General features: G+C 38.3%; 1 protein-coding gene across 1 annotated transcript in view; it reads right to left on the bottom strand.

Annotated features, from left to right (window-relative positions):
• The window catches only part of LOC108697309 (coiled-coil domain-containing protein 186), a 42,786-nt gene that overhangs the window by 11,902 nt on the left and 7,876 nt on the right, over positions 1-23,008 (bottom strand). Inside the window, exons 4-13 of the mRNA XM_018227234.2 lie at positions 22,731-22,859; positions 20,974-21,186; positions 19,574-19,693; positions 18,651-18,755; positions 16,661-16,759; positions 16,422-16,508; positions 15,829-15,971; positions 5,428-5,683; positions 3,812-4,001; positions 1,167-1,247 (exon numbers count right to left, since the gene is read on the bottom strand). Of these exons, the coding sequence (XP_018082723.1) occupies positions 1,167-1,247; positions 3,812-4,001; positions 5,428-5,683; positions 15,829-15,971; positions 16,422-16,508; positions 16,661-16,759; positions 18,651-18,755; positions 19,574-19,693; positions 20,974-21,186; positions 22,731-22,859 (1,423 nt within the window). The remainder of the gene's footprint in view (positions 1-1,166; positions 1,248-3,811; positions 4,002-5,427; positions 5,684-15,828; positions 15,972-16,421; positions 16,509-16,660; positions 16,760-18,650; positions 18,756-19,573; positions 19,694-20,973; positions 21,187-22,730; positions 22,860-23,008) is intronic.

The raw sequence follows: 23,008 nt of genomic DNA on the forward strand, positions 1-23,008 counted from the left end.
AAACCTAAAAAGGAATGTGGCTAAAAATGGCATGTTTTCTATAGTGAACTTATTGCACGAGGCTAAAGTTTGAGCTTGTCAATAGCAGCAATGATCCAGGACTTCAAACTTGTCACAGGGGGTCACCATCTTGGAAAGTGTCTGTGACACTCACATGCTCAGTGGGCTCTGATTGGCTGTTGAGAAGCTAAGCTTAGGGCTCGTCACTAATTATCCAGCAGAAAATGAGCTTCCCTGGCTGTAATATAAGCTGATGCTACAGGTTTGCTGATTATTCAATTCTGATGCTAATTGCACTGGTTTCTGTGCTGCCATGTAGTAATTATGTGTATTAATTACTAATCAGCCTTATATTGTGACATTTCTATTCTATGTGTACTGTATATTGTGAGTGGCTCCCTAAGCTCAGTAAGTGACAGCAGCACAGAGCATGTGAATCAGTGAATCAGCAGAAAAGAAGATGGGGAGCTACTGGGGCATCTTTGGAGACACAGATCTTTACTGCTAAAGGGCTGTGGTTGCCTTGGGCTGGTACAGAAGCACAAAACATCATGTACAACATTTCTAACCCACCTCTTTAGTTAGGCTTTAGTTCTCCTTTACAGCATTTAACAGGGAAAGGGAAATGGCCCACCAGCCCAAAAGCAAAACAGCTAATCCTGCAACTGCAAAACAACACCCACCTGTGCAGTCTATGATTCGCTTGAATTAGCTCCTTATGCAGAGCTGAAACAGCACTAGTTTCAGACATGATCCATGCAACGCTGCATGTGCTGGTACAGGTATGGGATCCAATTATCCAGAAAGCTTCAAATTACAGAAAGGGCCTATCCCATAGAATCCATTTTATTCAAATAATCCAAATTTTAAGAAATGACAACCTTTTTCTGTGAAATAATAAAACAGTAGCTTGTACTTGATCCCAACTAAGATATAATTAATCCTTATTGGGGGAAAAACCAGCCTATTGGCTTTATTTCATGTTTACATGATTTTCTAGTAAACAAGGTATGAACATCCAAATTACGGAACGATACGCTATCCAGAAAGCCCCAGGTCCTGAGGATTCTGGATAACAGGTTCCACCGTGTTTCTATAGTAAAGTGTCACCCAACACAACAACAGCCCAAAGGCAACAGGGAATCCACCGCGGCCGGGAGTTTCACCTGAGGAACTGGAACGACTTCCCATACTGCTCACTTCTTTTTCGCAGCCCCCATTCTCCGTCTGTTCCAGCTTCTTGCGTGCTGCACAAATCACATTGCATGGGTTAAGTGATGCGGTTACTTAATTACTAGATAATAAGATTATCTTTATTGATATAGATACAAAAAGGGCTTGCACTGAAAATCAATGGCAATTGTTTTAATCATAAACTGAAAAATACTGTTTTTATTATGTGTGTGCAGAAGACTGAGATTGAAAGGAACATACATTATAAACAGTATTGAACAGGATTATTGGCACCTGTATGGTGGTCTGACATAGTACTATACATACACTACAGATATCCCTTTATCTGCGGATCAGACATTTAGAATTTCATCTGCCGATATACCAAGTGGGTCATGGTGCATTGGGATCCAATTGTGAGATCCCATTTTCCTCAGCGCAATCCAGATTCCCATAGATCAAAAAGGGAGTGGCCTACCCGAAAACAGGGGTTAGAGGAGAAAAAGCAATCTTGCCCTTTTTGTACCTAAAAAAAGTCTAATTAAAAACAAATTGTGAAATCTATAATGGATATGGCTCGACATTTTAACTACCTAATTAAAAATGATCCTTTGAGCCTACATATCACATTCACTGGTGGGACAGAACCAGGCCCAGGCCAAGCCAGTCAGGCACCCAAGGCAACCCAGAGGAGCGCTGGAGAGTGCCTGCTGGGGGAACAAGGGTCTGGACTGGGGGTAAATGAAAGAAAAAGTACACGCTTGGCACCCCAACTTTGTTGCAGCTTAGGCACGTGCTCTTCTTACTACCCCTAGTTCTGGTACTGGACAGAACACCCGAAATAAAGAAAACTCCTTTTAGCTTTTGTGAAATATAATAAATAGGTGTTATTTGATTATAATACACAAAAGCCATGAATATCCTGTAAATTATATCCTTATAAACGGTGAGTTCTGATGTCATCAGTTATAAACGGTGAGTTCTGATGTCATTTCTGTCACATGACTCACCGAAACTTGTGTATTATAATTAATAAAGTACCCCCAGTTGTAAAATATGAGGATATTAGAAGTTACCTCGGAGTTCCATGACCTGTATAACTCGGCCTTCGGCCTCGTGTTTTTATATGGTCACGAAACTCCTCGGTAACTTATAATATCCTTATATTTTACAAAAGGGGGTACTTTATTCACTATATACTGCTACAATCCATAAACCCTGTATAAACTATATTAAACAAGGGAAAGTTGTACTCACCAGTAATATTTAAAAACATTGATGAGGCAGTGACCACAAAATTCATACAGACAAAATACTCTGCACTCAACTCATTATCAATAAATTTAGCACATTGAGACACTTTGTGCTTTAAGCTACTAAAAAATGCCTTACCCTTTAAACAAAACAGGGATTGTTTGTCCATATATTGCAATATATTTAAGCTGAACAACTACGTCACACTCATCCCATATCTGGCCAGTCCTACACTCAAATTGTATCGGATTCATTAAGAATTCTATTGCTTCATCAGGGATCACCTGACTATAGTTGAAAGGGTGGAGCCACAACAAGGATGACTGACGTAGTTGTTCAGCTTAAATATATTGAAATATATGGACAAACAATCCCTGTTTTGTTTAAAGGGGAAGGCATTTTTAGTAGCTTAAGGCACAAAATGTTTCAATGTCCTTAATATATTGATAATGGGTTGAGTTCAGAGGATCTTGTATTTGTCAATGTGAATCATCACAGCCTCATTGCACCCCCTGCCTAATGGTTTTAAAAAATAGTGGTGAGCACAACTTTCCCTTGTTTCTTATAGTTTATACAGGAGCAGTGACCAGCTCCATGTTGTAGCTCCCACCTTTCCCAGCTATAGTCAGGTGATCCCACTGGTGGCCAATAAAAGGGCAGCCAAGTTTGGGAGTTTTACTTTGAAAGCAGCAAGTAAAGGTGGCCATACACTGAGAGATCCGCTCGTTTGGCAATGTCGCCAAACGAGTGGATCTCTCCCCGATATGCCCACCTTGAGCAATATCAGGCTGATCCGATCGCGGGCCCTAGGGCCCAACGATCATGTTCTAACAATAGCTAACAGGCGGTCGGATCGCGGGACCGCATCAACGAACAGATGCGGCCGCGATCCAACGGAATTTTTAGTCCCGTCCGATCGACATCTGGCCGACTTTCGCCCAGATATCGATCAGGGAAGCCCGTCTGAGGGCCCCATACACGGCTCAATAAGCTGCCAACTCGGTCTGTCAGCAGCTTTTATCGGCCTGTGTATCGCCACCTTCAGGTAATGTCTCAATGCACAAAAGGTCTTAAATATATTCCAATTTAGATGCACACAGTCTGCTGTAATTTTAAATTAGAAGGCTGTTCGTATAATGGTTCCCTGGATACTCGGTCCTGGCATCCAAAAATCATGTACATGTATCATAAAGGTTTGGGAATCACACAGCAGGCAGAATAACTGCCGATAAGCTTTTATTTTGTGTCCATGCAACATGTTTCGGGCTTCAAAGGCCCTTTCTCAAGTGTCTTAAATATATTGGTAATGTGTAGAGTGCAGAGGATCTCTTGTATTTGTCTGTAATCCATCTGCCCAACTGTGAGAGGGCCCTGCAGACATTACCTTGCTGGAGCTGCTTGCTCAGGTCCTTCAGGTTGACAGCGTTTTTCCGCTTCTGGGTCACCAGCTCATTCTTCAGCTCCTCAACCCGGGTGTTTAAAGAGGTGACCAGTTGCTGTTGCTCTTCCAACTCTGTCTGAAGAGCTTGCACTTGCTTTTGCCACTGTGCTGCCTCTGTAAGGATCCGCTCATTCTGTGTCAAAAAGGAAATTAAAAAAAAAAAATAAAATCAGGATTCAAATTCATTTTCTCAGCAACTTGTATGCTTGTGGATTTAGAGAGAAATCCAGGAGGCAGTTATAAAGAATATAAAATAAAGGTTATATATAAGTTTGTACAGCAGCAAGGCATTAGGCAATAGTGCAATCGATATTTGGCCGGATCCGGAGATGTCGATTGGGCAGGTTTTAAAACCCCCATTGGATGGAGGACTGCCCTAAGGCCCATGATTGGATCAGCCCATTATCACCCACATCAAGGTGCAAGATCCACTCATTAGGTGACCTCTCCAAACGAATTTAATTATCACAGGGAACACTAATCCCTCCAAGACAATAAAGACAATCATCTCTTCTTATAAACAGCACTCGATCTTTAGAAGGATCTAATTCCCAGGTCACTGGAATATGGCCAATACTATAGATTATATTCAAATAAAAAGCAAAGTAAAACTGAAAGTACGTTGGACACAGTAATGCACAATCCTGAAGATTCATAGCAAACCTACAAGACAAATCGCTGAATGGAAGTGAAAATACATTGCACCCATAAACGGTAAAGGGAGATTTTTTTTTTTTTTAACTTCGCTTTTTTTCCTCCAGTTTGCAATTTCAGCCATCTGGTTGCTAGGATCCAAATTCCCCTAGCAACCATGCACTGATTTAAATAAGAGACTGGAATATGAATAGGAAAGGCTTGAATAGAAAAACGAGTAAAAGGTAGCAATAACAATAAATCGGTAGCCTTACAGAGCCTTTGTTTTTTTTAAATGGGGTCAGTGACCCCCCATATGAAAGCTGGAAACAGAAGGCGAGTCATTTAAAAAAAATTAAAAAAAAAAAAGCCCAATTGAAAAGTTGCTTAGAAATAGCCATTCTAGAACATAACATACTAAAAGTTATTTTTATAATCTTTAAATTATTTAACTTTCTCTTCTGACTCTTTTCAGCTTTCAGACAGGGGTCACTGACCCCATCTAAAAAAAACAAATGCTCTGTAAGGCTACAAATATATTGTTATTCCTACTTTTTATTACTCATCTTTCTGTTCTGGCCTCTCCTATTAATATTCCAATCGGATATTAAAATCAGTGCATGGTTGCTAGAGGAATTTGGACACTAGCAACCAGATAGCTGAAATAGCAAACTGGAGAGCTGCTGAATAAAAAGCTAAATAACTCAAAAATCATAAATAATAAAAAACCAATTGCAGATGATCTCGGAATATCCCGCTCTACATCACAACCCCTTTAATTGTGTGAACTGCGTATGAGTAAGTGCAACACTGGACCCCTCACAACTCCTGGGGCCCCTTACAACTCCTGGAGACCCAGCAGTGGCAGAATTGGCACCCTCTATCGTCACAGCCCTGCTGGAGTGTTGTGTTATTATTATTCCTACCAGATGAGAGTTGTGGTGCCTGAGCTGTTCCAAGTGGCTGCGCAGTTCACTCTCGCTGAATGTCAGTTTGTCTAGCTGAGCCTGCAGGGAGTTGCTCTCGGACTGGAGCTGAGCGTTCTTACTGGTGAGCTTCTCCGTGAATCCCAGCAGCTCCGATTCCCTGGTGCGACTGCCCTCGATGTCATTTTGCAGGTCTGAGATGACGGAGTTGAGGCTGTCGAGTTCCTCCCGCAAACCTTCCATTTCTTGTTTGTCCCTGAATGTAAATAAAGGACATTTCTATGAGAATCACAGACAGTTGTGCACTTTTATTGGGACATTTCAGTTTGTTTCCATCATTGTTACTTTTCCATTCTGTGAGCACTTAATGTTGCTAAATTTGGTTGTAATTTGCACAATTCCTATAAGTTTGCACATTTCATTCATTCAGGGCATTTTTGGCACTTTTATTGGTACATTTCCCATCTGCGTGGATTGTTATTGGGATATTTGTGTTTGTTTCCATCCCCGTTGCCTGCGTTTTGCACTTTTAATGGTAAATTTCCTGTGTGCAATTGTTTTTGTGGCCGTTGCTTACATTTTGTCTGCATTTTGCACTTTTGTTGGTAAATTTCCTATGTGTGTTCACTTTAGTAAATTTGCAATGATTTTGATCACTGTTGGGGCCATTTTTGGCACTTTTATTGGTACATTTCCCATCTGTGTGGATTGTTATTGGGAAATTTGCAATTTTTGCAGCCCTGTTGCTTTCATCATGCACTTTTATTTGTACATTTCCTATCTGTGCGCACTTGTATTGGTAAATGAGCAGCACTGTTGCTTGCATTTTGCGCTTTTATTGGTAAATTCCCTTTGTATGTGCACTTTTATTAGACATTTTGCAATTTGTGTATTTCCATTTCTGTTTTGCACTTTTATTTGAAAACGTCCTATCAGAGTTCACTCTTATTGTTAAATTTTCCATTTGCATTCACTTTGATCACTGCTGCGGCCCAGTTGTCTATATTTTGCATTTATATTGTGCAATTTGTGTTCATTTCCATCATTGTTGAGACTGTTTTTGCATTTTACAGTTCGTTAATTTCCCATCTGCACACACTTTTATTGGTAATTTTGAACTTTTTTGCAGCCCAGTTTGCAATTTGCACTTCTATTTGTACATTTCCTCTCTCTTTGCATGTTTCTTGGTCAATTTGCAACTTCCATCAGTGTTACATACCTGTTTGCATTTTGCACTTTTATTGGATTATTTCCTATCAGTGTGCACTTTTGTTAAATTTGACATTTGCATTTCCATCACTGTTGCATCCCTGTTGCCTGCATTTTGCACTTTTATTTGTACATTTCCACTCTTTGTGCACTTATATTGATAAATTTGCAATTTTTGTTGGCCCTTTTGCCTGTTACACGTTTGTTTGTACATTTAATTGGTAAAATTTTTTGGTAAATTTGCCATTTCCGTTCATTTTGATCACTGCTGCAGCCATTTTTCTGCACTTTTATAAGCAGACTTGGCCTTTGCATTCATTTTGATCACAGTTGCCTGCATTTTGCACTTTTATAAGTAAATATACAGGGGTTTTTTTGCAGCAGTTTGCGTTACACTTTTTTTTGCACTTTTATTGAAAAATATTCCATTTCAATTAATTTTAAATCACTGTTGCGTGCCAGTTTGCATTTTGTACTTTTATTGGTACATTTCCACTCTGTGTTCACTTTTATTGTTAAATTTGCATTTATTTTGATCACTGCTGCAGCCATTTTTTGCACTTTTATTGGTACAGTTCCTGTGTGGACTTATATTGGTAAATGTTTTGCAGCAGTTACTTGCATTTTGCACTTTTATTGGTAAATTTTACAACTTACCTTCATACCGTCCCTGTATTGTGCCTATTGTCTGAATGTTGCACTTTTACTGGTATATTTCCTATTTGCATGCACCTATTCGTAAATTTGCAATTCATTCCATCACTATTGCAGCCCTGCTGCTTGCATTTTGATTTGAAAATTTGCCATTTGAAATCATTTTGATCATGGTTGGGTGCCTGTTTACATTTTGCACTTTTATTGGTACATTTACACTCTGCATGCCCTTGTATTGGTAAATTTGCAATTTGTCTTAATTCCCATCACTTTTATGACTGCTGGCATTGTGCACTTGTATTGGATATTTTGCAACTTGTGTTCATTTCCATTTTGCACTTTTATTGGAAAATTTCCTACTGGTGTTCACTTTGTTAAATTTGCTATTTGTATTCATTATGATCACTGTTGCAGCCCTGTTGTCTATATTTTGCACTTATATTGGTAAATTTGCAATTTGTGTTCATTTTCATCATTGTTGCAACCGTTAGCATTTTGCAGTTTAATTGGTAAATTTCCCATCTGTAAGCACTTTGATTGGTCATTTTTCCATTTTTTGCAGCCCTGTTTGCATTTTGCACATCTATTTGTACATTTCTGTTTGCACTCTTAATTGGTCAGTTTGCAACTTACCTTCATTTCCATCAATGTGGGCCCGTTCCCTGCATTTTGCACTTTTATTGGTACTTTTTCACTGTGTGCAGTTATATTTGTAAATTTGCCGTTTTTTGCAGTGGTCTGGATTTTTGGCCATTTCCTGTGTGCACTTTTAATTGGTGAATTTGCATTCATTTCCATTAGTGTTTGCATTTCTGTGTGCACTTATATTAGTATTAGTATATTTTGTACCTCTTATATTACCTATCTGTTTGCACTTTTATTGGTAAATTTCCTATTTGTGCACTTTTATTGGACATTTTGCAATTTGTGTTTATGTCCATTACTGTTTGCATTTTGCAGTCATTGGAAAAAGTCCTATTAGTGCCCAGTTTTGTTGTTACCTTTTCCATTTGCATTCACTTTGATCATTGTTGTGGCCCTATTGTCTGTATGTTGCACTTATACTGTAAAAATTTGCAATTTGTGTTCATTTCCCTCATTGCTGTGATTTAGTTTGTAGTTTGCAGTTCAACTGGTAAATTTCCCATCTGCACACACTTATTGGTAATTTTGCTATTTTTTGCAGCCCTATTAACATTTTGCACTTCTATTTGTACTTTGTCTGTTTGCACTCGTCAATTTGCAACTTTCCTTCAATTCCATCATTGTTACATAGCGGTTTGCATTTTGCACTTTTATTTTTACATTTCCACTCCATGTGCACATTAGTAAATTTGCGATTTGCAATAATTTCCATGACTTCTACGACCCTGCTGGCATTGTGCACTTTTATTGGTTAAATCCTTTTTTGTGTGCACTTTTATTGGACATTTTACAGTTTGTGTTAATTTCCATTACAGTTTGCACTTTTATTGGAAAATTTCCTATCGGTGTTCACTTTGTTAAATTTGCCAATTGCATTCATTTTGATCACTGTTGCAGACCTGTTGTCTGAATTTTGCACTTTTATTGGGAAACTAGCAATTTGTGTGCATTTCCATCACTGCTGCATTTTGCAGTTTAATTGGTAAATTCCCCATCAGCACACACTTTTGCCTTTTTTTGCATCCCTGCTTACATTTTGCACTTCTATTTGTACATTTCCTATCGGTTTGCACTCCTATTGGTCAATTTGCAACTTACCTTCATTTCCACCAATGTGTGCCCGTTCCTTGCATTTTGCACTTTTATTGGTACTTTTCCACTCTGTGTGCAGTTATAACTGTCAATTTGCCATTTTTTGCAGCCGTTTGCATTTTGCACTTCTGTTTGTACATTTCCTATCTGTGTGCAAGTTTACTGTTTAATTTTGCATTCATTTTAATTTTTGTTGTTTGCATTTTGCACTTATTGGTACATTTAATTTTGATCACTGCTGCAGCCATGTTTTGGACTTTTATTAGTACATTTCCTACCTGTATGCACTTATATTAGTAGACGTGCCATTTGCATTCATTTTGATCATGGCTGCCTGCATTTTGCAATTTTATTGGTAAATGTGCAGGGTTTTTTGCGGCCGTTTGCGTTTTGAACTTTTATTGGTACATCTCTTATCGGTGTGCACTTATATTGGTAGATTTGTGATTTTGGAGTCCCTGTTGCTTGCATTTTGCACATTTATTGGTAAATGTGCAACTTACCTTCATTCCAACACTGTTACATGCCTGTTGTCTGAATGTTGTACTTGTATTGATACATTGCCAGTTATCATATACTTGGTAAATTTGCAGTTCCATAACGGTTGCTTGTATTTTGCACTTTTATTAGTAAATTCCATTTTTATGTGCACTTTTTAGACATTTTGCAGTTTGTGTTTATTACCATTACGTTTGTTTGCATTTTGCACTTTTATTTGAAAATTTCAGAGTTCACTTATATTGTTAAATTTGCTATTTGCGTTCACTTTGATCATTGCTGCGGTCCTGTTGTCTATATTTAGTAATTATATTGTGAAATTTGCAATTTGTGTTCATTTCTAGCCGCAGCCATTTGCGTTTTACAATTTTATTAGTACATTTCCTATCTGTATGCACTTATATTGTCAAATTTGCAATTTTTGCAGCCCGTTGCTTGCATTTTGCTTTAATTTTTAACACTGTTGCGTGCCAGTTTGCATTTTGTACTTTTATTGGTACATTTGCATTTTGCCTTAATTGCTTAATTGCCATCACTTCTACAACCCTACTGGCATTGTGCACTTTATTTGGTAAAATCCTTTGTGTGCACTTTTATTGGACATTTTGCAGTTTGTGTTCATTTCCATTACTGTTTGCACTTTGCCCTTTTATTGGAATATTTCCCATTGGTGTTCACTTTTATTGTTAAATTTGCCATTTGCATTCGTTTTGATCACTGCTGCATCCATTTTTTGCACTTTTATTGGTACATTTCCTATCTCTCCGCACATATTAGCAGACTTGCCCTTTGCGTTCATTTTGATCACTGTTGCCTGCATTTTGCACTTGTATAAGTAAATCTGCAGGGGTTTTTTTGCAGCCCTGTTTGCATTTTGCACTTATTGGTACATTTCAGTTCATTTTGATCACTGCTGCAGCCATTTTTTTGCACTTTTATTAGTACATTTCCTATCTGTGAGCACTTATATTGGTAAATTTTTTATTTTGGAGTACCTGTTGCTTGCATCTTGTGCGTTTATTGGCAAATGTGCAACTTACCGTAACTTCATTCCATCACTGTTATGTGCCTATTGTCTCAATGTTGCTTTTTTTTATTGGTACATTTCCTATCTGCATGCACCTATTAGTAAATTTGCAATTAATTTCATCACTGTTGCAGCCCTGCTGCTTGCATTTTTATTAGAAAATTGGCCATTTGAAATCATTTTGATCATAGTTATGTGCCAGTTTGCACTTTTATTGGTACATTTCCACTTTGCGTGCACTTTTATTGGTAAATTTGTGATTTGCCTTAATTTCCATCACTTCTATTACCCTGCTGGCATTGTGCACTTTTATTGGTAAAATCCCTTTTTGTGTGCACTTTTATTGGAGATTTTGCAATTTGTGTTCATTTCCATTACTGTTGTTTGCATTTTGTACTCTTTATTGGAATATTTCCCATTGGTGTTCATTTTTATTGTTAAATTTGCTATATGCATTCATTTTGATCACTACTGCAGCCATGTTCTGCACATTTATTGGTACATTTCCGATCGGTGTGCACTTATATTAGCAGACTTGCCCTTTGCATTCATTTTGATAACGGTTGCCTGTAATTTGCACTTTTATAAGTAAATCTGCAGGGTTTTTTTGCAGCCCTGTTTGCGTTTTGCACTTTTATTAGTACATTTCCTCTGTGTGCTCTTATACCGGTAAATTTGCAATTTTTGCAGCCCTGTTGCTTGCATTTTGCACGTTTATTGGTAAAATGTGCAACTTACCTTCATTCCATCACTGTTATGTGCCTATTGTCTGAATGTTGTACTTTTATTGGTACATTTCCTATTTGCATGAACCTATTAGTAAATTTGCAGTTAATTCCATCACTGTTGCAGCCCTGCTGCTAGCATTTTGCATTTTTATTAGAAAATTTGCCATTTGATATTTTAATCATGGTTACATGCCTGTTTGCATTTTGCACTTTTAATTTCCATCACGTCTATGACTCTGCTGGCATTTGCTGTGCATGTTTATTGGTAAAATCCCTTTTTGTGTGCACTTTTATTGGACATTTTGCAATTTCTGTTCATTTCTATTACTGTTGCATTTTGCACTTATATTGGTAAATTTGCAATTTGAGATCATTTCCATAATTGACTGTTTGCATTTTGCAGTTTAATTGGTAAATTTCCCCACTTGTAAGCCCTTTTATTGGTAATTTTGCCATTTTTTGCAGCCGTTTGCATTTTGTACATTTTCTGTTTGCACGCTTATTGGTCAATTTGCAACTTTCCTTCATTTCAATCATTGTTATATGCCTGTTTGAATTTTGCACTTTTATTCATCAGTGTTCACGTTTGTTACGTTTTGCATTTGCATTCATTTCCATCACTGTTGCAGCCCTTTTGCCTGCATGTTGCACTTTTATTTGTACATTTCCACTCTGTGTGCACTTTTATTTGTAAATTTGAGATTTGCCTTAATTTCCATCACTTCTGAAACCGTGTCTGCATTGTGTGGTCTGTGTGGACTTATATTGGTAAATTTGCAATTTTTGTCGGCCCTTTTGTTTGCCTGGTACACTTTTGTTGGTACATTTCCTATCTGTGTTTGGATCACTGTTGCCTGCATTATGCATTTAGTAAATTTGCAGGCTTTTTTGCAGCCCTGTTTGAGTTTTGCACTTTTATTGGTACATTACCTATCTCTGTCCACTTATATTGGTAAATTTGCAATTATTGCAGCCCTGTTGCTTGCATTTTGCACTTTTATTGGTAAATTTGCAACTTAGTTTCATTCCATCACTGTTACATGCCAGTTTGCATTTTGCACTTTTTTTGGTATATTTCCACTCCGTGTACAGTTATATTTGTCAATTTGACATTTTTTGCAGCCGTTTGTACTTTGCACTTCTGTTTGTACATTTTCTATCTGTGTGCAAGATTACTGGCAAATTTGCATTCATTTCCATTTCTGCTGTTTGCATTTTGCAATTATTGGTATATTTCAGTTCATTTTGATCAGTGCTGCAGACATTTTTTGCACTTTTATTAGTACATTTCCTATCTGTGTGCACTTATATTAGCAGACTTGCCATTTGCATTAATTTTTATCACACTTGCCTGCATTTTTCATGTTTATTAGTAAATTTGCAGGTTTTTTTGCGACCATGTTTGCCTTTTGCACTTTTATTAGTACATTTCCTATCTGTGTGCACTTATATTGGTAAATTTGTGATTTTGGAGTACCTGCCTGCATTTTGCACGTTTATTGGTAAATGTGCAACTTACCTTCATACCGTCACTGTATTGTGCCTATTGTCTGAATGTTGCTCTTATTGGTATATTTCCTATTTGCGTGCACCTATTAGTAAATTTGCAATTAATTTCATCATTGTTGCAGCCCTGCTGCTTGCATTTTGCATTTTTTATTAGAAAATTTGCCATTTGAAATTATTTTGATCATGATTAGGTGCCAGTTTGCATTTTTATTGTTACATTTCCACTCTGCGTGCACTTTTATTGGTAAATTTGTGATTTGTGATTTGCCTTTGTTGAACTTGCGATTTGAATTCATTATGATCACGGTTGCAGCCCTGTTGTCTATATTTTGCACTTATATTGGTAAATTTGCACTTTGTGGTTATTTCCATCATTGTTGCGACTGTTTGCATTTTGCAGTTTATTTGGTACATTTCCCATTTGTAAGCACTTTTGTCATTTTGCCACCCCGTTTTCCACTTCTATTTGTACATTTCCTATCTGTTTGCATCCTTATTGGTCAGTTTGCAACTTACCTTCCTTTCCATCAATGTGGGCCCGTTCCCTGCAGTTTGCACTTTTATTGGTACTTTTTCCCTCTGTGTGCAGTTATATTTGTAAATTTGCCATTTTTTGCAGTTGTTTGGATTTTGCACTTCTATTTGTCCATTTTCTGTGTGCACTTTAATTGGTGACTATGCATTCATTTCCATTAGTGTTTGCATTTCTGTGTGCACTTATATTAGATTTGTCATTTGCATTAATTTTGATAACCATTGCCTGAATTTTGTACTTTTATTTACCAATTTACAGCTTACATTAATTCCATTACTGTTGCATGCCAGTTCGCTGCATTTTGCTAGTTTATTGGTGCATTTCCTATCTGTGTGCACTTATGATGTTGGTAAATTTGCAATTTTTTGTGGCCTGTGTTGCATTTTGGACAATTTCTATCCGTTCGCAGGTTTATTAGTAACTTTGCCATTTGCATTCATTTTGATCACTGTTGCGACCATTTTTGCACTTTTGTTACATTTCTGAGGTGCATGGATTGTTATTGGGAAATTTGCAGCTCTGTTGCTTGCATTTTGCACTTTTATTGGTACATTTTCTATTTGTATACATTTCCATCACTGTTGTGTGCTTTTCCTTGCATTTTGCACTGCCATTCTTACATTTCCTATCTATTTGCACTTTTATTGGTAAATTTCCTATTTGCGTGCACTGTAGTAAATTTGTACTTAATTCCACCACCATTGTGGCCCTGTTGCTTGTATTTTGCACTTTTATTTGTACATTTCAACTCTGTGTACACTTTTATTGGTAGATTTGCCTTAATTTCCATTACTTCTGCAACCGTGTCTGCATTGTGTGGTTTGTGTCGACTTATATTGGTAAATTTGCAATTTTTGTTGGCCTTTTTTTTTGCCTGTTGCACTTTTGTTGGTACAATTCTTATCTGTGCTCAATTTTGTTGGTAAATTTGCCATTTCCGTCCATTTTGATCAGTGGCCATTTTTTGTACTTTTATTGGTACATTTCCTGTGTTTTGAGCATTGTTGCCTGCATTATGCATTTAGTAAATTTGCAGGCTTTTTTGCAGCCCTGCGAGTTTTGCACTTTTATTGGTACATTACCTCTCTCTTTCCACTTATATTGGTAAATTTGCAATTTTTGCAGCCGTTGCTTGCATTTTCCATTTTTATTGGTAAATTTGCAACTTACCTTTATTCCCTCACTGTTACATGCCTATTGTCTCAATGTTGCACTTTTATTGGTACATTTCCTATTTCCATGCACCTATTAGTAAATTCGCAATTAATTCCATCACTGTTGCTTGCATTTGCAGCTTACTTTTCATTCCATCACTGTTATGTGCCAGTTTGCATTTTGCACTTTTATTGGTATATTTCCACTCCGTGTGAACTTATTAGTAAATTTGCGATTTCCAATTAATTTCCATGACTTCTATGACCCTGCTGGCATTGTGCACTTTTATTGGTAAAATCCTTTTTTTGTGTGCACTTGTATTGGACATTTTGCAATGTGTTAATTTCCATTACCGTTTGCATTTTGCACTTTTATTGGAAAATTTCCTGTCGGTGTTCACTTTGTTAAATTTGCCATATGCATTCATTTTGATCACCGTTGCAGCCCTGTTGTCTGTATTTTGCACTTTTATTGGGAAATTTGCAATTTTCGTTTAATTCCATCATTGTTGTGAGTTTAATTGGTAAATTTACCATCAGCATTAACTTTTGCCTTTTTTTGCAGCCCTGTTTGCATTTTATACATTTCAAGTCTGTGTGCAAGTTTACTGGCAAATTTATATTAGTTTCCATTTCTGTTTGCATTTTGCACTTATTGGTACATTTGAGTTCATTTTGATCACCCCTGCAGCCATGTTTTGCACTTTTATTAGTACATTTCCTGTCTGTGTGCACTTATATTAGCAGACTTGCCATTTTCATTTATTTTGATCATGGGTTGCCTGCATTTTGCATGTTTATTAGTAAATTTGCAGAATTTTTTTGCGTCCTGGTTTGCTTGTTGCATATTTATACATTTCCTATCGGTGTGCACTTATATTTGTAAATGTGTGATCTTGGAGAACCTTTTACTTGCATTTTGCACGTTTATTGGAATATTTCCTATCGGAGTTCACATTTATTGTTAAATTTGCCATTTGCATTCATTTTGATCACTTTTGCGGCCCTGCTGTCTGTATTTTGCACTTATATTGGTATCTTTCCTATCCGTTTGCACTTATATAGGGAAATTTGCAATTTTTTGCTTTTATTTTGTCTGCTTTTTGCACTTTTAGTGGTACATTTAACATCTGCATCCATTTCCATCAATGCTGCAGCCACGGTCTGCATTTTGCACTTTAATAATTGGTAAATTTGCCATCTAGTTTGATCCCTGCTGCAGTCCTGTTGTCTGCATTTTGCACTTTTATTGGTACATTTGCCAACTACGTCCATTTCCATGACTATGGAGGCCTGTTTGTCTGCTTTACCAGACACCTCTAGTGCAACCCCAAAATGAGTGAGCCGTACCTCTGATGTTGCTCCTCTTGCTGATCCAGAGACTTGGCTTTGTCCTGTAAATTCTGGATTTGAGTCTTTTGCCGGTTAATCAGTTCTTTATACTTGGATAACTCTTCCTCCGTCCTCAGACGCTCTGCTTCCAGGCACTTCACCTGAGTGACAAAACACAGTTAATAAGTGTCGTTCTCTCGCTTCCTTGAGACAGACAAGTGACAGGCACTAAATGGAGCTTTTCATGGATTGTTATTACAGCCCTGATGGAAGATTCAGACATGTACAAACAAAATGATTAAATAGAAAGCGGGGAATGAACCTCCCTGCGGGCGGCTAAACAATTCTTCCTGGCTCTGTTCTGGTTGCTTTATATATTTATGGAAAAATGTCAAGTGAAAAGACTATTAAAGGGAAACCATCACGATTTGCGATTGGTGCTGCTCTCGTTTATCATTAACATTGAAAAGAAAGACTCTTTTGATGATTTCACCTGACCCCTAAGCTTCACTTCTCAACAGCAGCCTAGAGCCTACGGCGCATTTTTTAATTTTTTTAATTTCCGCAGCAGCACTGTATAGCCAATCCCAGATTGAGGGCAAGACAGGTACCTTAGTGCGCAGTGTTCGGAGTTCATCCATGCCTTCTGTAAAAGTCCTTTTCAGGTCATCCAACTCTTTTATCTTTGCCTGATGCACCTTTATCCATGAACAGAAAAAATATAATTACAAAAACCATACAGGGCAGGTTGATTCAACATGGCGTCTAAGCATGCAGAAGGCAAGATCTGCAAAAAGTCTTACAGACAAATGAAAACACCTTGAGGTGGGATGCAGTGAGTTATAATCACCTCCAGATGCTCCGATTTCTCCTGCATTTGCATCTCTAGTTCCACTTTGGTCACTTTAAGCTTTCCGTCTAGATTGTTAGATTTAATTTCATCAGACTCCTGAAGGGAAACAAAATAACATAAGATGGTGTCCCCTTCATCCCATGATATAGACATGGACTCTCACAGTCAGTGCCCTCATGTGCTAACTGGATGTGTTTCATTTCATTGCGTAAAGAAAAAGTAACACCAAAAAAGCAAAGCATTCAAATTGAATTACAATATAATGTACTGTTGCCATGCACTAGTTTGCTTTAGAAACACAACTATTATATTATCAAGTTATGTAGCCATGGGGGCAGCCATTCAAGCACAGGATACACAGTAGATAACAGATAAGTACTACTATAGTTTATATAAACAAGCTGCTGTGTAGCCACGGGGGCAGCCATTCAAGCACAGGATACACAGTAGATAACAGATAAGTACTACTATAGTTTATATAAACAAGCTGCTGTGTAGCCACGGGGGCAGCCATTCAAGCACAGGACACACAGTAGATAACAGATAAGTACTACTATAGTTTATATAAACAAGATCCTGTGTAGCCATGGGGGCAGCCATTCAAGCCATGGCTGCCCCCATGGCTACAAAGCAGCTTGTTTGTATAAACTATGGTAGTACTTATCTGTTATCTACTGTGCTTGAATGGCTGCCCCCATGGCTACACAGCAGCTTGTTTATATAAACTATAGTAGTACTTATCTGTTATCTACTGTGTATCCTGTGCTTGAATGGCTGCCACCATGGCTACACAGCAGCTTGCTTATATAAACTATAGTAGTACTTATCTGTTATCTACTGTGTATCCTGTGCTTGAATGGCTGCCCCATGGCTACACAGCAGCTTGTTTATATAAACCATATTAGTCGTTCTGAAGCAAACTCAGCAATTTTACCAGTGCAGAGCAACAGTACATTATATTTTAATTACTTGGATACACCTTCAGTTTTTGGTGTTCCTTCACAGAGGCATACATGGAATAATTAGAAGTGGATATTACGCAAGGTTAAAGGGACATTAATCTGCCCAGGTTTGGCCTGGCGTTTTCTAGCTAGGTCATGTACACTTGCTCTGTCTCAGATACCAAAAAGCACCAGATATGGGCCCCCAGGAAAGTCAGTGGAGACATCCACCTAACGTGCTGACACCAGGGAGTCTTACAGTGATTGGCTGGACTACCATGGACATGGCTACCCCTCAGCACCCATGAACTGCAGCATTCCACTACATGTGTTTCAGATTAAAGCCCCTTATGTGGCACAGGGGGGACTCACTGAAGAGAACTCAGAGTGCTTAAAAAGTGTATACATGTGTTTCATGGCAGCCATGCCTCAAGACATGTGGCAAAAAACAAAAAAAAAGTTTGTGCCCAATGCTTTCCCTAATGGTAACTGCCATTACTACAACATTTTAAAATACAGTGCTAAGCTCTAAAGTGATTTGGAAATACAATAGGGCAGAAACACATAATGCTGACATGGTAAACAAATATAAGCATTATACATCCGTATGCAACAGAAGCCGATAGAAGACAATGATTAAACTCATCTAGCAGCGTGGAATGTAAAAAAAAAAAAACAAAACATCTTTTCATCATAGTTTTCTTTGGTTGGGCTTTTGTAAAGCATTATGTAAAGATTATTTGCTAATAGGAGAGTTACTTTCGGCTTAAGGCTCTGGTGCCTAGGCAGTAGAGGGGGTATTATAAATAGGCAGGTTTCATTGGCTCCAGCATAGCAGCAGCGAAATGCTTTCTATTTACCAGAGCAAACGGATAGATATGAGGCAGCTGACAGAGAAGGATTAGAGCAGATGTTGTGCCAAGGGCTCCTGCCACTGTTAAGGCAGAGTTAATAAACTGAATGCCCTGCTGAAGATTTGAGATGATTTCCCTCTAAATAAGTTACATTTCTTCATTAGTTTTAGTGGTTAATAAAACTGCTCATACTTTATATGACATGATCATTTCCTGACAGTTCCTGCGTATTTGATCTGTTTCTTCTCTTGCTTGATTGAGCTTCAGCGTTGTGTTTTTAAGACGATCTTTGGTTTCCTGTAAAGGAAAAGAAGCAAAAGGGTTGTAATAGATATAAAAAAAAAGACAAATGTTTCCACTAGCCCGCAAGTCACTTCATTACTGTCTGGAGAAAAGGAAACAACGGGGGCACTTTCACCAGTCGTATGAGGCCCTAGGGCCAAACAATTAAGGAAATGGGCACCGATGGATCGTAGGACTGCATTAAAGTGGACCCGTCACCCAAAAAAATTATTTCAAATCCTATTTTATCATGTTAGTCAAGCAAAATTAACTTTAATTACACTGTATAAATTATTTGAATCTTGTTTCCTTCAGTCTGGGACTCATAATTATAACAAGCAGGCAGGAGCCATTTTGTGGACACTGTTATTAAGACAAGCCTTGGATCATCTCAGAATCTTGTTTGTGCACCAGAATGGGGGACCTGATCTCCATCCCAGTGCCCTGGTCTCCATCCCAGTGCCCTGGTTACACAATTAAATGGTTAAGAGAACTGGGGGAATGTAGGGAGAGCAGTGACACCTAGAAAGTGCCTAATGGAAAGTGAAAGTAATTGCTTGACCCGCCTCTATGCCTAGGCATAGAGGAGGGGCAGGCAATATTTGATTGACAGCTGATATTTTTAAATGAGTTTACAACAGCTATGAACGCTTTAATAAAAAAAAGAAATTGGATTTCATATTTAATTTGAAAAGGACTTTTATTATACAGATTTTTATGTCTGGGTGATAGGTCCACTTTAACTATCCGATGAGATCCTCGATCGCAGGGAAAAACTCTGAGAGAGTCTTAAAGTAGAATGCAGAAAGTCTCCCACACCTATTAATACTGACCTTGTGTGTCTCCAGTTCTGTTTTTAACTTGTTGTTGGCCCATTTTACTTTAATAGCGTAAGAGTTCACTTCTTCTTTAAGTTTTTCAATCTCTCGATTCTGTCGGCTTGTTTCACTCTCCTTTATTTAAAAACAAACAAAAAAAAAAAAAGATAAAGCTTTACTGTTCCTGAGGTTTTGGGAAAGCTGAAATCCCATTTAGGCTGCCAGATGAGGAGACTGAATAGAGAATAAGCCAGAAGAAAAAGATCTACCCTCACAATCTATTTAGGTTGCTGGGGGTTACAGAGCATAGAGCATTTTGCTTTTCACTTCTTTAGAGGATTTGCAGCGTATTCCCGTTTTCCCAACAGTTTCCAACATCTGATTTGCTGATTAAGTGTCCGTGGATGCAGCAGATGTTACATTATCACCGATAATTATATATCCTACAATCCACACAATTCCTTTCAGCTGTCACAGTACAACAAATACTAATATCCCTCCTAAACACAACCAGGTCAGGCCCCTCTTTAAAGGTGGCCATAGACATTACAATTACGATCTTTCCTGCGACCATTCGTTGCAAGAAAGATTGTTTGTTTTCAATACCAACTTGTCAGATACACCGGTAGAAACAATAGTATTCCTCCTGTATCTGATATTTCAGCAATAACAGTGGCCCAGGTTCGGGTGCCTATGAAGGGAAAAGGTTTCCGTCAAGCCTGATCAACAAGCCGACCAATATCAAAGTCTTCTGCCAATATCAGTCGGATTGACTCCCACCATAGAAGCACTGAAGATTATATGACATATTATTGGTGCATCTATGGCGACCTTAAAGGTGGCCATGGACACACTTATATTATCGCATGAAAGATCTTTTGTACGATTATCGGTGCTTGTGTGGTGGGAGACGAGGCAACAGATATTGGTAAAAAGCCTGGGATATTGGTTGTCTCGACGATCGGGCAGGACCGAAAATTTCGATTGTGTACCTTTGAAGATGCCCAAACATCCTAACGGTAATGCTGAATCAGACAGTGCTTAAGAATTATTTTTGTTTTTACCTGCATATCGGATGATTCGGCTCTTAACGTTAGTAGATTGGACGACAAATCTTTCGTACAATCAAAAGTTGTGTGAAAGATCAGAATTAAAGCATGTATGGCCATCTTTATTCTCGGCCTGCAGATTCTGAACATCTTGTCTGCGGACCACAGAGCTGATAATGGTTCAAATGATTATGCTTCCCCACGACAAAAGAGCTACCAACCAGCGGGAAGGCAAAATGGTTGGCTTTGTGTCCCAGCAGTTACAGTCTGCTATTCCTACTGTTGCACCCCTAAATACTTGCTGTATATCCAGCTGAGAGCCAAGCTCACAGTCCCTCATACAATTGAGGTTAAGTTGGCACCCACCTTAGACTCACAGAGCTGGTGCAATCGTCCCTTTTCCTGAGTGAGAAGTTTGATCCGGTTACTGCTCTTCTCTATCTCCTTATTTGCCTCCCTGAGTTTACGCTCCAGTGTTTCCTTCTCCTTCCGGAGATCCAGAGACTCCTTTTCCCCTCGGACATACTTCATGACCATCGCCTCTTTCTCTTGGCGTGCCTCTTCACATTTTTTATTTGCCTAAAATAAACAGTTGGTAAATTGCCAGTTTATAGTTGTTTCTGCGTGACAGATGGGGCCCAGCATTAACTGCCAGTTAAGAGGGTGGTTTCGATAATAAAAACACATCCCATAATCCACAATGGAAGTGTAAAGATCTTTCAAAGCTGCCGACAGCTCAAAATAGTTGCCAGGATCCCAACCTAACTTCCGTCTGCTCCAGAGGAGGGTTGACGGTTGTAAAGTACAAACCAAGCAGCGTTTCTCTTTCAAACCCCATAATGAATGGGTGAAGGCCAATGGCTACAAACACACTTGCCTTGTTTTACCAAATCACTATTGAGCAAAGGCACTGGGGAATACACTTACCAAGCAAGAAAATCTTTGTATTGCTTTCTAAATTCATCATTAGTTTAATGAACCTTAAAGCAAAAGGACTGGTCTAATTAATTCTCATTATAGTCTTACACACATCCTGAGCATTAGTATTTATAGCAGTATCTGTGCTTCCTCCCACTATTAATTAACCAACATTTGCCAACACTTGCACGGTCAGTAGCTGGAGAATGCCAATGTATTTGAATTGCAGTGAATAAACCAGAACAGGATAAAACACAGTCTGCGTCAGGGTTTGCTCAACTAGTTTCATGTGAGATGAACATTTCACATTCATTAAAGGGGTTGTTCACCTTTAAATGATCTGTTAGTATGATGTAGAGAGAGGGATATTCTGAGACAATTTGCAATTGGTTTTCCTTTTTTATTATTTGTGGTTTTTTAGTTATTTAGATTTTATTCAGCAGCTCTCCAGTTTTTAATTTCAGCCATCTGGTTGCTAGGGTCTAATTTAAACTAGCAACTAGGCAGTGGTTCGAAAGAGACAGGAATATGAAAGATAAGTAATAAAAAGATAACTGTAGCCTCAAAAAGCACAGTTTTTAGACCTCCCCAATTAAAAGCTGGTAAGAGTCAGAAGAGGAAGACAATTTTCAAGAACTATAAAAAAAATTAAACCGAGTTGAAAAGTTGCTAAGAATAGGCCATGCTATACCATACTACAAGTTAACCCGAAAGTGAACCACCAATTTGAGACAATCTCTGGCTAGCGATAACTAGGGATGCACCGAAGCCGAGTTCGGGATTTGGCCAAGATTCGGCCTTTGTCAGCAGGATTCAGATTCAGCCGAATCCTTCCGCCCGTCCGAACCAAATCCTAATTTGCATATGCAAATTACGGGTGGGAAGGAAAATCGGTAAAAAAAAATGTTTTCCCCTTCCCACCACTAATTTGCATATGGAAATTAGGATTTTGTTTGGTATTCGGCGGAATCTTTTGCAAAGGATTCGGGGGCAGGAAGAATCCAAAATAGTGGATATGGTGCATCCCTAGCGATAACGGATAACTGCAACTGGGATGCAAAGGATATTTTATGTAGGCATTAAAGGTAACCACAATCCAAAACAGGTTTTCAAACAATTTACAATAATTTTTACATCTATAGAAAAAAAATGAAAGGGGAAGTTAGATGTTTATAGGTTTCACATAGAAGGCAAGTGAGTGTTACCTGCTCTGTCCGGAAGGCCATCTCCTTCTGAAGCTGCTGAATTGCATTCTTGGCGGAGGAATCCTGTGCCAGGAGTTTATCTTTAGACATTTTCAGCTCCTTGTTGACTTCCTCCATTTTCCCTTCCAGCTGTAGGAACAATTGGAGATCGTTACAACCTGCTCAGTTTGCAAAGTATAAGAGGAGCAAGTGATGGGTCAATAGGAACACAAAGTGCAATAGGGAAATGTATGTGTGAACCCCCCCCCCATGGCTACACAGCAGCTTGTTTATATAAA

This window comes from Xenopus laevis, chromosome 7S (genome assembly GCF_017654675.1).
Source record: "Xenopus laevis strain J_2021 chromosome 7S, Xenopus_laevis_v10.1, whole genome shotgun sequence".
Classification (NCBI taxonomy): domain Eukaryota; kingdom Metazoa; phylum Chordata; class Amphibia; order Anura; family Pipidae; genus Xenopus; species Xenopus laevis.